Source organism: Harmonia axyridis, chromosome 1 (genome assembly GCF_914767665.1).
Source record: "Harmonia axyridis chromosome 1, icHarAxyr1.1, whole genome shotgun sequence".
NCBI lineage: Eukaryota > Metazoa > Arthropoda > Insecta > Coleoptera > Coccinellidae > Harmonia > Harmonia axyridis.
This window is the reverse complement of record NC_059501.1, coordinates 25,160,329-25,177,535: the sequence shown is the minus strand read 5'-3', so window position 1 is coordinate 25,177,535 and position 17,207 is coordinate 25,160,329. Positions and strand designations below refer to the sequence as shown.

Genomic DNA, 17,207 nt, shown 5'->3' with positions numbered 1-17,207 from the left:
AAGCGAGGGAGGTATCTAGTTGAGGAGTTCATACATCAATTAAAAACTTAGTTTTCGAAAAAGTCATGAATGAAAGCTACATCGACGAAGGGTTTTCTCGGATGGCAGGTGTGTTTTGGGGTAGTTCAAGGGTTGCTAAGGGAGTTGCTGGGTCAGAAGGGCTTCCCGCGAGCTTAGATCGATATGATTCTTCAAGGGATTTCAACTAAAGCCAGGCTGCTACTCAGCCTGTCCATGCAACTGGTCTAAGAAGATGACATGGTAACCTACCTCCCCCATTTTGAAGACGAGTAGGTAATCCGGGGGCCAGGTGGTGTTAAATCAAGAACTGCATGTGACGAATAACTTGCTAGCACAGAACGTTCGCGACCGGCGTTCGGGAGCAGACTGGCATAGGCGTCGAATTCTGCGCTGTGGCTCGGTGCGGTACGTATCGAACGTTGACGTCACACTGCGGACCGACGCGCCGCGACGTTTGGGCGGCGTTGGGAACCTGTCCGGAGCGTCGAATCCGGTGATATCCCCGAGATCTTTAGGAGCGGCATTGTGGATCCGGAAAATTCGGGATGCTGGGGTGTCCTCTTTGGATACGTGTCAAATGCTCTCTTGGATGTTATTAGGTGTTCAGGAGGTCCTTCCTTCATCCCGTGGAAGCTGCGTTAATCTCGGAGGTTCGGCAAGATGGATCGAGTAATAATTATTCAGCTGAATTGTGAGGAAAGTTGCGTTTTTACAGGTGCTGTTGGCGTATTTCGTATAATGATAGTTTGGATTCTAGGAAAGATATCTTCTGCGAAATTTATTCAATATAATGTTAGGAGAAAATACGAATTGATATGGCAATTTTCATCACATATAAATATATACTCTACCAAAAAAAAATAAAAAGAATAATTTAAAAGGAAATGTCGAAATTCTTCATCAATATTCCTGCAGAGTTTAGTCGTCATTTATTTCAATTTCTCCTCATCGCAAGAATGCCCAATGATTATCAGAAAGGGTGAAGAAACATCAAACTAGAAGAATTTCTTTAAATTTTGGATTGCAAAGGGGATTTCGTGTACCGAAGAACAGAAAACGTTAAAATTGTTAAATATGAATAATTCCACGTAAGAGATCACAGAGATGTAGATATAATGTTTCAGAATGAATTTATGCCCAAAAACTTACATAAACTTATCGATCAACCACGGTATTTCCCTAAAATGGTTTGGGTTCGTGCTTTCAGGGTGTATCTACGCTACCTTTCCCACTAGGTTCTTCAGTGCAGATTCATTTTGATTCTGTGCGGAAATCGCTTATTCGATTATTTCAATTTTTGAAAGAAACCTTCGTATTGGCAGTTCAGAATGAACTCACTGACTTTTTTACAAAGAAATATATAGTTTTTGTTTTATATCACTCAGAAAATTGAAAGGCTTCTCAATTATTTCAATGATGAACTTCGATGACAGTTGAGTCTTTCTAACAAAAAAAATTTGAAAAGTTCAAGTGCATTTGAAAATTCAGAATATCAACAAATGGAATTATAGCAAATAAGAAAAAAATTGACATAATATTGACAAAAGTTTCAGTGAGGTTATTATAAACTGCCATACGATGGTTTCTTCCAAAATTGACAGAATCGATCATGTTATTCCGCACAGAATCAAAATAAATCTCCACTCAAGAGACCTAGTGAGAAAAGAAGTGTACATCCTCGATTTCGGCTAATTTTTGACAAAATCCTTCAGGCCTACTATGCATCATTCCACTTTCGCATGGTCTACAGCCTATGGGGTCATCATATAAAAAGATACTGATATATAACTGCGAAGGAGAAATTCTCAAATCCGTCACCAAAAATTGTTTACATCCCAAAAGTGATGTTATCACAAAGCAATAATTCTAGTTTGATAGTGTAATGTCTTCTACATTCTCCTAGTCACTAGGGACCTCAGATGAGGAATCCAGTTGAGGTTGATCAGTTCGTTAAATTTATCCTGGTATTTCTTTACGTCACCTTTTGATGATGACATCAGAAGGCAGCACTTTGACTTCCTTCAACTTTCTGAATAGATTGCCATATCGTATCTCTAATAACTCTTTGAGACTAAACAGTAAAGATAAGATGATGTTGTGGTAAACGTTATTATCGCATTCTGAACTGGAATCGAATATTATGTTGAACACTCAGGGCTGGCTCACAGATGGCACTGCCACACCATTTTTTCCTCCTCAATAGTGAGCTTCAATGAAACGTGTCAATATTTTGCAACATTGACTCTGGACCAAAATATTTAAGATTTGTTATGCTACATTTATTGAAGATTGCGTAACGCTATATTTGTTCTTGCTTGAAAAATGTCGACATAGGAATTCTTTCTCCCTGATACAGAACTTGAAAATTATTTTTGGATAAAGTTGGATAAAAAGTCTTAACTTCCTGAGTTTATGCGGTTCAACTCTCGGTTCAACTGTCAGTTCAACATCACCAACATCGACGATGAGTTCAATATTACGTTATTTCATAAATAATGAACCGATTTTGAAAATTTTAACTGGGTTATGAACAGAACATGAATAACTTTCACACTAACCAACACTCGACATCTCTTCCATGTTCAGAAAATGTTGGGGTCAATGTCACCTTCATGGGGATGTTTTTTTCGGAACAAACTCAAGGTGGAAATTCGTCCCTCTCAAAACAACAGTTGACCTGTTCTTTAAATCTTCGAAAATTCTTCATTTCCGAGTTTTGGGAGGGGGAAAATTTTCGTTGGGACACCATGTTTATTTCAGACGATTTGATTCATTTTCAGAATTCACACCACGAGGAAGATTAATTTAGTAACTCGTTAATCATTGGCAAACTAGATCTCCAACTCGAAATTGAACTGAGCCCCAGAAACGATTTCCAAAGGATTTCATCTGTCGATTCAAATATAGTTTTCCCTAAAACTTTTGATGAGAATTGCAGCGAAGTAATTTTCCACTTGAGCGAGTCGTTTGAAACGAATTGCCATTCGGAATAAAACCAGTGGCGTAATGCTTCATCATCGTCTGTCGAACATGAAGCAGGCCCGTTATATCAAGTGATGTGCACACGTGACGAAATGGGCAACTATAGTAGCAATAGGATATAAAACATCCACATAGACTAGTATACATAAAACGTGTTACATATCAACCAAATGACTATAATTCAAGTCTACTATCAAAACAATTCCAACGTTTTGTCCTTGATCAAAAAGATTTTAGTGAATTAGTATTTGTGAAGAAGAAGAAGTTCGAATGTTGAATTGAACGTATATTTCTAATAGTTGTGTACCCTTTTACTAAAGTTCGTTATTACAAAATGACTCTAGTTCGAATACGTCCAATTATCAATATGATATCTATCAAGAAATGGGAGATTGTTTCAAATGTGCCTGAAGAACCATTTTGTCTTGTGTAATAATTAAGAGATGAATACTAAGAAGTCAGAAAACCAAGGTGTAACAAAGATCGTCATTGACAACTAGCTCTACAAGACTACTCCGCTAGTCTGCATTATATCCAACCAATGAATTGGACAAGAAGGTTGGCTGTGTTGAACTGTAGGCATTCAAGCCTTTGAGTGCTTCCTTTGTCAGTGGATTGATGACTGATTGCCGAAAGCTTTCGAAGAACAATTTTTTTCATTTCAATATTAATGTAATGTTCATTCAGATATTTCCCACTTGTCTATAGGTCCCTTTATTCTTCTTTATGCTTTTTTTGAACCGATCGCTCTATCTTTTCGTTATGGTTATAGTTATGATTTTGTTGGGCCGGTCGTCGGGCCGTAAATAGCATTGAAACACATTGAAATTTTTAAAATTCACTACAAAAATAGTGAAAATTTTGCTGTCAGAGTTCGCAAAATTAAATAACTTTTGGGCCATTGTGTATTTGACTGACATTATACTAGTTTTCCTTGGAAATGAGAAAAAGTACGTTTGAAATAGGAAAGACAAAGCACTACATTATTAATTCAGTATATATACATGAATACATCATGAATAAAAACAAAATCGATGTGTTGTGAAACTTGCAGTAAACATTGTTTTTGCTTGTAATCTACATATTCTAAAATAAAGTATCTACATATCAAATAACACACATACTGATATGGATACGGTGAATTGTTCATAATTTGAATTAAATGTTTTCAAAGCATCAATTGACGTTGTAATTTAATATTACCCAATAAAATCATTATTATTACTACTGAAATATCAATATCATGATGAACAGACCTCACCATAAAATAAACAGGTTCGGTGTAAATCGAATTAACATGAATTTCATGTTATGAAGGATAAAAACCAATTTTACAATAAAATTCAGTTCCAGTGAACATCATGATAACTCAATTCATATCAATTCCAATATTTTAATCAAATATGTGCCAGTTTAATTCGATGCATCAAACGCATTGCAATCTCAACAAAATTCTTTCTGCACGTCATTCAGCCGGTAGCTGAAATAATTGCAATCGCGTCACAAATATGACGGAGATTGACTTTATTATGATATAGGGCGGTCGTAGTTTTGCGTGAAAAGCGGAAAGAAGGTTACCGTTTTCAGTTTATAAATAGACGTTCATATTGTGGACTAGATTGGCAATCTCCTTCGAAATACTACGGTATAACTGACCTAACCTGTAGATAGCATCTTCCCTCGAATCGATAATGACGGAGTTGCATTTTAGACACACAATGCGATGGCTGAAGGCTAATATAATAATAAAGTTGTGCAGGCAAAAACGCATATAGATGTAATATGTACTGTCGTTTTTCAATCGTTTTGAATGATACCAGAATTGAAGAAATTGGAATCTAATGAAAAATATAGACGAAAGAAAGATACAGGTTCGGCAAATTATACTCAGGTCCAAAAAAAAGCAACAAGTATTATGCTTACTGAAGTTAGAAGTCTCATAGTTTTCTTATTTTTTCTCAATTTTCAAAATTCTTTCAATAAACTGTAGATAAAATTATTATTCTAACCTTGCATATTCTTTATTTTGTTAAGTGCAATCTTATCAGTCACCATACAGGGTCAATCAGAAGTCCGTTGAATCCTAATTTTGAAACCTCCTATGAAATGATTCCGTGGTCGGATTTTTTATAATTATCAATTTTCAACCATTTGAAGACATTTATAATTCCTCTCTCTAAGAAAAAAATATAGGCATTATGTCGATAGATCTATAGTAAATTATGTGCCTTGAAAAGAGAGCTGATGTACTCGTAAACGTGAGATGGGATAGAATTCATCTCACACGATTGTTCCAACCTATATAAACTTCTCAGGTCACATCTGCACCATCCAGTGAATTTTACATGAATAGTCAAGGTGGTAAGTATCAATTATTCGAAGGTCTTGTAAATGAAATTGTCGAGGCATTCTCGACGCCTGATGTTGTTAAATATGCAACTGCTAAGAGACATTTACGTCCTCCGTACCTTTACGTCAAGCTGTATGGGTTCTGTGGTGGAACACAGAAATGATGAATACATTAAATAGTAACCATATTGCCATGGAAAGGGAACAATTCAGAGAACAGATTTATATGAATCTTCATTCAAGGTATATTTAGTCGAATAAAATATAGCTAGAGGTTCGTAGGGATGACAACCTGATGTTTTCAATGTAGTGGCAACAACTGCGATACGTATTACAACGCTTTGGACGCTACTGAAATTTGCAAAGACGTGGTAATTTGTCAATTCATCGTACGTGATTGGTCGCTGATGAATCGTCTACGGGTGCACGTACATACTTTTAAAATAGTGGCTTTTCTAAAAAGTCATCCATCTTGTAGAAACGTATTTTAGGTTTGATTAAATTCTTTTATGTGTCGAATAACTTCAACAAAACTCCTTCCAGGTTTATATTATGATGAATGTTATCATTTTTTTTTTTTGGAGTTGTAAAAAGCACCTCCCTTGGTATTGAAATACCGCAAAGAAAAATATTCCTTGGGATCGGAATAACAGAAACCTACCTTGAGATTAAAAAATCGCAGGAAGAACCTCCCTAGGGATTGAAAAATCCCAAGAAGAAACCTCCCTTGGGATTAGAAAATTACACAGTTGCAAAACTCTAAGCACCATATCCAGTGGTGAGCTTTTTGCAAACAAACGAATACAATTTTTACAAAAATTAGAAAGCAATTCCGAATCTAAAAATTCCATAATTCCATCTTGAATGGTGCGGAATCTCGAGACAATTGTTAAATCAACATTTCAGAGAAATATTTTTATGAATAGAGACAATTAGTAATTATTGAATTAATGTAACATAACGAACTACATATTGGAGTTTATACGCTATGGTCGTACTCTCCCGGAACAGTTAATTGAATTTAGTGTCAGATATCTTACACCGTAAACTTCATAAAATAAATGAAATTACTATTAGAGAACTTCTGGCGTCTGTCAAGATGTTTGCTGAAGTTCAGTAGGGAGTTTGTCTAGAACACAATTACTCCGAGAAATGGAACGGAATATGAAGATATGATTCGTATAAATGTTATCTTGCACCCTCGGAGTTATGTCTATAGAAATTCCTTGAATTAACATTTTAATACATTCTGTAATAAAATGCAAATCCTCTAAAGACTAGATACATAAATTTTGTTCGAAGTATTCGATTATTAACTATCAGCGTAGGAAAAACATCAAAAGTATTTTATATTTTAGTTCTCTAGGTACTCAACCTAAACATCCCTAGTTCATCACTCAGATGGCACAGTCAGTGCCATATCCCTTTTGTTCTGGTTAACACCAATATTCAAAAGATACATGTCATAGTATTCAATTTAATTTAAAATAATAAATTTAATTGAAAATTGTTAATTATTAATCTTTGTAATTTTCAATAATAGTTCGTCAAACGCACAAAAACCACGTACAAGCAGCATTTGTTGCTTCTGTGGGTTTTCTAATGTTTATTTACATAATGTCGTCTTGTTATTCTTGTTGTTATATTTTGGGTGAATGAACGATGATGATGATGATAGTCACAAATAAGTTTGAATTAAGATATTAAAGGTTAAGTAACATCACATTTGTTGTTGTTTGAAAATGGATGTGTAACAAGTTTCATGTAATGACAATGCTCCTTGTCGAAAATTGATAAAAATATTGTCAAATTGAACGAATTTCACTTTCAACCGCTTGACCATGCATCCTCCTATTCTCCAGATTTGACCCCATTGGTAACTGTCTTATTTCAAACCTGAAAATGTTAGAGAGAATCTTTCTACAGAAAAGAAAGAAGCACTGGAGTACATGTATCACTCTTGAATGTGATTATATCTCGGCGAATAAAGTTAAATTTTTAAAAAAGAATCTGTTTTTAAAGATTTGGCCCGGGAGTTATTTAGTGTTCTAGAAACATCGCAAACTTCAAATTATGTTTCGACCCATTAACCTATTGCCAATGTAATATAGCGACAAAAATTACTGTTGTGAAGGCTAAAGGAGAAATATTGAAGATGGGTCAGTGTCCGAAGCTAGGGTGTACAGTAACGATCGAACCATAATGCTACATTACTTTTCCTTCGAGAAATAGGTTACGTAAGGTTAGGTAAAGGAATAGGTTATGGCAATAGGGTTCCGCCAAGTTATTTCGAGCATGTTTACAGAAAAGATAACGAAGAAAAATATGAATAAAGCAACGATATCTTTGATAAATTGAAATCGTTTCGAAACGATAATGACTCATTATTATATTAAATCCTCTCAGTAAACATATTGTCTTCTCTTTAAATGTTTTGGGAATAATATATTTTCAATATAGACATTCGTCAATTAATCTAAATATTGATTGTCTATACTCGTCAATGATATTTAATTATGAGAGATAATTGAATCCAATTTTTTCTCATCAAAAGTGTTATATATATTAAATATATGAAGAAGAATCCGGAGAGCCTTTTAGGAAATGTAAAATCACAAAAACAAATTAAAATTTTTGAAAGTGAAATGCCATAAATTCATCTACAGAATAAAAGCTTTTTTTCAATGAGAATCTCTTTCGTCACTTTCACAAATTTATTTTTCGATAATATCTTCAGAAAGTTCGAAACCACACTAACTCAGTTCTTTCAATACGGTGGAATTATCAAGTCAATTTTTTTCCTCGAGTTATATATTGATGGTTCCTTATCCCTAGTTAGAGCATTTTTTTATGTAATTAGTTTTCATTTAACCATACAAAAAATGTTACATGGTAAGTTAAAATGAACACATTTTTCGATATTCTGCTTCAGTTTTCCATGGTTTAATATCGTTATCAATACAAAGTTTTGCAGGAAGCTATAAATGGATATTCTACATATAAACGCAAAATCTCAACCTCTGTGGATTTATTCATGAGGAAAATATTGGACATTTATTTTCCAACATTTTTCCTAAAAGTTCTGAAATTCTTATTACGCGAGCAACATGCAATTTCGAACAAGGCGTTAAATTATTATATTACATTTAAATGCTAATTTTCATCTCGAGCAAACCGGCAGTTTCGAAATTATGAGAACACAAAATGTCGGACGGATATATTTTGGCTATTAACGAACTTAACTGCGGCATTCTAGTTCCGAAATTGCCTTGGAAAATGTCTAGCTCTTTTCATTTGGCAATTAGAGAGCATTCCTGGATCGAAATAAAAAAAAAATCGAAAAATACAGATATTCTGACGGAAAGATATTTCTCCTATCCGGTCGCTCAGAGAACACTTTTGAATTTTAATTTCTTGATTGCTTTATTTCAGGTAACGCTTTATTTCAGGTAAGTTTATATGAATCGAAATTATTTATATGCTCAATAAATATCAGTAGGGTTTTTTTATTGTTATCTAGGGGTTATAAAAAAGGCCGCCGGTACTAAACTATTGTTTATGTACAATTCTGAACGCCAATTGAATGTACAGCCACTGAACTTTCGTCTATCGAAGCTATTTTATTCCGTCTAATTCTTAATCGTCTAATTGTCTGATTATTCGAGTAGATCCGTCAATATCTAACGTCGAATTATCTAACTAGCTGCGTCTAATATATTTTACGTCGAATCATATGCGTCTATCACGTCGAATTCTTTAACCTTTTCCGTCTAATCTGTAACGTCGAATACTAACTATGTCCGTCTATTCTCTAACGTCGAATACCAAATACCACCCTTGTTCGTATGTATCGTACTCCAGTCTCCGTCTTCAGTCTCAAGTACCTCTTCCCCTTACGTCTCCCTATATCGATAAATCTACATGGTCCACCGTTTTAGGATCGATTGCGTAGTTTTTGTATCATCAAGTCAGTAGCGTTGATCATTGGTTAAGAATTCAGATCCCACATATCAGTGAATAATTTGAGAAATAGACTCTTGAACTAAATAGTTTTTTATACAAATATAAAATTACGAATTATGATGATATTCAAGTAAGTTTTTTTTTATTTTTGAGGATCTAATGTATATTATATACATTTATAACTTTCATATGGCCCACCCAATATTGTTTGACCTCGATCTATCACGTCGAGGCACAAGTTAACGCATAATCAGTGACCTGTCACTGTCACGAACTTCCACTTCGCCATAATTCTTCACGATTCATTGAACCCGCCGTTGTCCTGTATCGGACCTGTTCATGCATCAAAAATTGCAGAATTTACTGTGCCCTTTCTGCTTCCTGTTTTTAAAATCACTTAGCGCTCTCCGTTAGAGAGCTTTTGACGCTACCTCCAAGAAACACTCGACGACTATGCATATCGTCTTCATTCGACCTATATTGAAATTATACTGAGTGACTTAGCATTCATAATGAATAATTTTTCCATCTTGATTTTTTTGACCGCATAGAGATATTTCAACTTTGGATAGTACATTACATAACAAGTGTTGTAAGATGCATATTACGCCCTACTAGAAAAATGCTAGAAGTGCCTAAAGGACTAGTTTAGTGATGTTGATAATACTATATTTGACACGATAGAATTAAAATATAGAGCAAAACTGATGAATCAGTGAAAAAATTTTGAAAATCCATCAATAAATGAAAGAGGAATAGATTATTTAAATTTACGTATTTTAGCGCGGAACGTCTTTGGTCTCCGACTCGTCTGTGACATCACGCCACTTGCCTGTGATCGCTACACCATAAATTACGTTCAAATACGCGCTAAGGCTCTCGCGCCGTTTGTAGTTGTACAGTGTAGTTTTAACTCGAGTTTTGTTTTTATGTCACCATAATGGAAGAAGGCTTCGTGAAAGGACAAAGTGACAATTTGCCTAAAATAGATATATTCGCAGTGATGGAGTTTTTTTCTTCCAGTCCATCTTATGTCAGTGCTGAAATAAAAGGAGTTGAACTTTTCAAGTAAGTATCTACTTTTGAGTTTGCTTCATCATGGTTCAACTTATAACGATGATTTATTTAAAAAACGTTTCATAAAGAGTTTGTAGTTGAGTACTGGTTGTTGAAGTCTATCCATTTATCAATGGCAAAACATATTTATATGAGGAGTGAAAAGTAAAAAGAGAAAAAAGTAATGTTTACTGACCGTATAAAATCCGGTATGAATCAATTCTATCTGAGTGGACTTGATATTGACGGGCGTCATATCGTCTTGTTTATGTTTTAAAACATGAGGGAGATAGTTCGCAATGTCAGTGGTGTAGTATGTTGTTTTTGTGTGTGAATTTAAAGATTTCAATATTGTCGGTAAGGGTTCGGAACGATCTAAATTTCAGCCATCGTGTAACGAACAAAACACGACACGGACGGCACAAGTGATTGTACACCAATGAATTCGTAAGCACTCAGCGAATACCAGTCGCCTCATATAAGTGGCGTGACGTCACACACTAGACGCTACGTACTATGAAATTATTCTTCCAAGCGCAACTTCAAAGTCCCATAACTATTTCATTTCTAGAGATATTTCAATGATTCTTCCACATTCTTGTTTCATTTCACTTAAATTTTTGGAATTAATCCTTAACAAAAAAATGAAAACCAGTCCCTTGTCTCACAACTCGAATTGTGTAGGGAAGACTGGGGAGGGTTGATACTAGAGGAGGCTTGATACATGGTCAAATTTCGTGCCTCAGTTCTTCAAAAAAGGCGTAATCGCGTGCAGTGCCTCTATGAGTGTGAAAATAGTGTCAATATAAATCTAGCAACGATCGCGTCACGAACAAGAGTTTTTAAGGATAAAGTTTTCTACATATTTGAAGTAATAATTTCCATAGCAAACGTAGGCTTTACCTCTTTATCAACAAAAACTAACGAAATTCATTACATTATTCTTGATGAGCTTTTCATTGAGAACATATAGGCCAGTAATACAGATCTTCAATCGAAAATGTCATATATGTTCAAGACATATTTTTTCTAAATTTGTCTTCTAAGGAGGTTTGATACAGTCTGTGTTGGGAGGGATGGTATACGTATTAAACCTTTCTATATATTTCGCAGCAGCAGAATTTACGAACAGACATTTCAAACATTGCAGGCGAATCCATGGTTCTCGAGGATGAGACGCCGAACATAATGATTTGCAGTAGATGCAAGCTGGATCGTCATCTTCATCAGAGAATGGAGTGCCATTCAGCCTGTGCAAGTGTCAGTAGTAAAATAAAAATGTTTACTTGCGAATTATGTAGAAATTAGGAAGTGTTATGATAATAAAATATTGATTTCTCATTATTGCTTGTACCTTATTTCTTATTGTATCAAACCTCCCTTTTAGTGCATCAAGCCTTCCACGTATAGGTACACTTTCTCTCAGAAGTTTAGAGCTTTTGATAACAAGAAACAGATTCTTTATGTAGGCCCTTTTCACTGTGACCTTCTGCCACCGTAGAGCAAAAAATATCCCACTGACCTACCACCCCGTTTAACTCTGTTTTATTCTACAAAACTGAAATTGCTAGATGCAAAAACGGACACTATTCAGGATTTCTCTGTGATATTTAACACCGGCTATCTCTGGAAATGCATAACCGACAACCCTCAGAATCCAATAAGTGTCGGGAAACGTGGAAAGTTGTGAAAAACGACTTCACATATATCATTTATGTAACAATCGTAGACGGTGGAGTGTGCTTATTTATGGGCGAAAGGTGAATATGTGAAGTTATGGAAGTTGGCGAGTTATTAGAATATTTCCGAGAGCGGAAGCAATTAAAGCTCTCGTTATTTCCATGATGGCATAAATGACGTTTACTACTGGGACAAACCAATATCTTCCACAAAGTGAATAAATGTAGTCAATGTGAAAATATACTGCTCCAAAAGAGTTAAGGATATCGTATTCAATCGTTTTGAAAAGTATGTAATCTTCGAGAAAATCGCTGTAAAATCATTTAAAACTCAATAACAACTTGAATCGATCCAATAAAATCAGTATGAGACATTTCGTCAATCTGGTCGTCTTTTTTCAGAAGTTTGGTTCTTTGCATATGCTTCATGAATGTTCTTATTTTGAAATGGATTCAGTTTATCAACGGCTTCGATTTGAAACGAGTTTTTTGAAAATACCAAGACGTAAATTAACAAACGCTGAGGCTAATAGGGCTATCGGAATGCTACATGGTGGCCTAACTCAGGTTGTTGTAGCGGAAAGGCTCCGAGTCAGCCAAAGTGTGATATCTCGACTTTGGAATAGGTTCCGTGTTGGAAAGACCCAGGCTTGGTGGGCGACGAAAAACAACACCTGCTCAGAATCGTTTCATCACAGTTTCGGCGAGAAGAAACCCTACATCTACGTGTAGAATGCTATGGAATACTCTTCAGAATGCAGATGGGGTCCAAGTTTCCATCGAAACCATCAGACGACGTTTGAGAGAGGTGAATCTAGGTTCTAGACGTCCATTAAGAGGATTTCCATTAACACGTGACCATACGTGTCCTTTTCACTGATGAATCCAGATATGGACGATTTTCAGATTCTCGAAGAAGAATAAAGGTATGGACAATACTACGCATACCCCGTAATCGTCGCTATGTCCAAGAAGTCCATCCATTCCGAGGGGGTAGTGTTATGGTATGGGCCAGGATATGTCAAAGGGCGCACAGATCTACACACTGGGAATATGACCGCCTTACACTATAGGGAGCATGTCACTGACAATGTTGTGCCAAATTTTCAAGCTGCTATTGTTGAAACTTTTCAATTTCTAGACGATAACGCTAGACCGCACCGTGCAGCCATAGTTGAGAATGCGTGCGAGGAGCTTGGTATTCCACATTTACCAATACCTCCGCACTCACCAGATTTGAATTGCATAGAACATGCAAAGAAGATTAGGTAATCATCAACCTACCCCAGAATCCTTAAATGATCTGAGAGAGCTTCTCCTCCGTTTATGGAACCAAATTTCTCAAGAAATGTTCAACAACCTCGTGTGTAGTATGCAAAGAAGATGTCAAGCTGTTATTGATGCCCGTGGAGGCCATACATTGTATTGATAGTCTTAAAATGCTTGAATTCTCTGAGAATAAAATTTCGTTATTTTACTCGATTTTTCTTAACCAACCTGTATACGCTACAGACCTACAGGCTAAAATTAATTTTTATTTCCTGCAACTTGAAATCATATTAATATGAATTTTCATCACAAAAATCTCATTTAAACTATATTTTTTTGCAATTTGAGTCAATATTCCCAACTCATGTGGAGCAGTTTATATCCTCTACCTTCGATAGATTCGAAAGCAAAATATTGAAATTGTTGTCGAAAAAAATTAAATCTAACGAATTAAACCGGGAGAATCTAGATTGGTGGGTTGGCTTATACCGAAAACATAAATTCACTCCATAATATATTAATTAATTCAAGCGTAACCTCAAGTGAAAAAGTTGCATGGCACTCAACATAATTAGAGCAAAAATGGGTTGAGCTTGAGGAGTTGACTGCAGAGTGTTTCCCGCTAACTATATTGCTCAGCTGAAAATTAATACATGCAAACACCTATTCCTTATGGATTTCGCAAATGACTAAAATTTAATGAAGTAGATTATAACCGTATTTTCCGCTCTAACGACGTACACAGAAAACTGACGATGTGATGAAAGATAATTAAGAAAACCAAAGCAGGGAAAGTGAAGTTGAACAATAAATTTGGCATGTAGTCCTTAAATAAGAGGAAATAACTCGTTGATTCATGCGCCAATTGCACCGTTGGGGGCCACAGAACTCTTTATAGGTATATAAACAGTTTTCTAATAATAAGAGTTTGATTTCTGATATTAAGCCATCTGGGCAGCTATCAATTTTGAAGCTGTTATCTTCTGACATTTGAAGAAGTTAAAACTACATCAACACTAAAAATTGAATGATACACGCTTCAACAACGCATTGAAATTCTCAAAATTCATTACAAAAATGGGGAAAATTTTACAGCCAGAGTTTTCAAATTGAATCATCATGAAGCGCCACTCTTTCACGTAACATGGCAGAGCTTTTGATGTGCTCGGTATATGCAAATAAATTTGGTGCTTCAAATTGCAAATAGGCCTCTAAAGAACAGAAGAACTTTTCTATTGAACATTCGATAATTCAGAGAAGAAACAAACACCCTGAATTTTGCTACGAATATTCAAAGATTTTTTTTTTTTGAAAAACGAGATATCAGACGAAATTAATTTATTTCGAAAAAAATAATGGGACATGCCGATTTTTTATTCGAGGAGAACAACTTTTAATATCAAATTCACAACCATATCGCTTCAACCCTTAGTGTTAGAACACCAACCCCTAAATTTTGAATAGTAAAGAGGGGACAGAGATATCTCATTTGAAAGGTATTTCTATTCTGAGTTCAGCATACCTATTCATTTAATCTTTTCGTCTTCGAGACATTCAAATTTGAATTTTGTACAAGCATGCTATGTGAATTTATAAAATTTTCACTAATTCATTCTATGGTTACGATGATAATTGTTAACTGTCATACACTAGACAACAGAATAATTACTGTTTATTACTTTCATCAACAATTAAGGTAAAAATGGATCATTCCTTGGCAGGAAGACTTGAATTGATTTCGAATAACGAATGCTGGAATCGCACACCAAATTGATTCAATGAAGTGCACCCATAAAAGCACGTCAACAGAAAGTACGTTTTATAGCTTGTACAACAATTTCATCGCTCAATTTCTTTCTCTGGAGTCATTTGAAGAGCAAAATCTAGGCTACGCAGCTAATATCACTGAATGAGTTGAGGCGGCGAATTATAGAAGAATATGGCAAAATAATGTCAATAATGCTAAAAAAAACGTGAGGACTACATTCGAGCAGAATCTCTGTGTATGGGCGAGAGAGAAGGAACATTTGAACATTCAATTTGATATTTATTTAATTGCCCGATAGCCTACTACTATCTTACAGTGTTTCAGCAATTATCTATGTTGTTCTCGAAACATGTCTTTCGAAATTGTTTTTTTACTGGTCCTGAATTAAAAATTGTTAAACCTTTCTACCTTTATTGCTGTTGGGAGAAAATAACAATATTTTGATGTCTGGTGTGTGACAGTTATGGAATACCATCAAAACTACACAATAGATAAATTATAATTTGGATTGATTACAAGGCATGCTTGATAGGAAAACCAGTGTTGTTCAAAATTTAAAAATGAATATTTCGAAAACCAATAAATCAAATGAGAAAAAATTCAATATGCTGAACTCAGGATAAAAATACCTTCCAAAAGAATTATCACTTAACCTATATTCCCTATTTAATTTAGGGGTTGAGGTTGTAACACTAAGGGCTGAAACGATATGGATGTGAATTTGATCTAAAAATTAGACCCATTCGAATCAAAAGTTGACATGTCCGAAAATTTTTTCGTTTTCAAAAGCACACCTTGTAATTTTTTGATGGTATGAAAAGTATTAAAATGTGTTATTTTCGTAATTTTTAGGGTTATAACTACAAACCAAGACTAAATTGAATTTAATAAAACAAATTTCTAATCAATATCTGCAAAACCCCAAAATTCATACCTAATCCGTGAATATTGCGGAGATGATGAAAATTCCCCACCCATCTATCGATTTTCCCTCACAATGTCTGGAATTTCATCATTCTATTTTCCAATTTATTACGGGCTATCATGGGATCATGTGCAGTTATCGAAGTATCGACAAAATTCAATTTTGATTAAAACTTACGCCCCGTAAAGCGAATGGAAGTGTCTGTATGGAAGCATCATCATCCGATTTTATTGATACGCGGTCTTTTTTATACCCCAATAAACTGAGAGCATCGCAGGGTTGAGTGCAGGTCTCCCAGGGTGAAATCTAGGAGAGATTCTTACTTCCATTATTAAGAAAAGATTTTATTGCTCCTCAAGCCAATCTTGCCCGATATGACGCAATCGGAATTTTTTAAATGAAGGGTTATTATTTCCAAAGGAGGCATTTGAAACAACATAGTTATCATCGAAGATTCTGCGATATTCATTACTTTTCTTTTAATAAGAGGGAACCCCACGTGACATTTTCATGATCTGTCCATACAGGAGGGACAAAAATAAAGTGGGGTGTTGTCAGAACTATTGAATGATCATTAGAAGTTAGGAATATTATAATAGTTCCAACTATCGTCGAGAAGAAGTAACCTTGAAAATTTTCATGAAATTAGAGTTTTTCCTTTTTTGTACTGAGTCTTTGTTCTACGAATATTTTCGAAATACATCAGCGCTTTGTAGGAATACCATATCAACAATTCTTTTGCGAAACACGAAAGTTAACAAAATTATTATTATCTTGTTTTTCATTCGCAAATTGAAAAAATACTACCATATTTTTTTATTGTATCAAAAAATATGTGTTTCTCACTGGAAAATTTTTGGGCTAGTTCCGATTTCTTTGATTCTATATATTATTTGGGGTGCTGAATCCAAATCTGAGGTTTGCCACCAAAATTTCGTGAAACAATGCAAAAAAAGTTTAAAAATATCAATTTTTCGTTAATGACCCTTCTATACAAAAACAAAGTGAATATAAAATTTCCTACAAATTTTTTTTCATTAGGTTTCTTCCTGTAAACCGTTCTGGCAAAACGAAAGTTGAAAATTGGCGAATTTTACTGTCTGCAAAAACCCAATTTTTGGGGTAGTTTCGATTTCTTCGATTTTATATGTTTTTTGGGGTGCTGACTCACCATGAAACAAGCCTATCAAAAAAC

The 17,207-nt window shown here is 34.9% G+C and overlaps 1 protein-coding gene across 12 annotated transcripts in view; it reads right to left on the bottom strand.

Annotated features, from left to right (window-relative positions):
* LOC123671091 (sodium/potassium-transporting ATPase subunit alpha) overlaps nt 1-17,207 on the bottom strand; it is an 86,946-nt gene that overhangs the window by 29,547 nt on the left and 40,192 nt on the right. For 3 of the 12 annotated variants that reach the window (XM_045604767.1, XM_045604768.1, XM_045604769.1), the window contains exon 1: nt 271-427. The exons of 8 other annotated variants lie outside the window; for them this stretch is intronic. In XM_045604767.1, coding sequence (XP_045460723.1) covers nt 271-279 — 9 coding nt within the window. In that variant the 5' untranslated portion in view covers nt 280-427. Of the gene's footprint in view, nt 1-270; nt 428-17,207 lie in introns of those variants that run through there. One more of the 12 variants, XM_045604764.1, reaches the window with a different exon arrangement.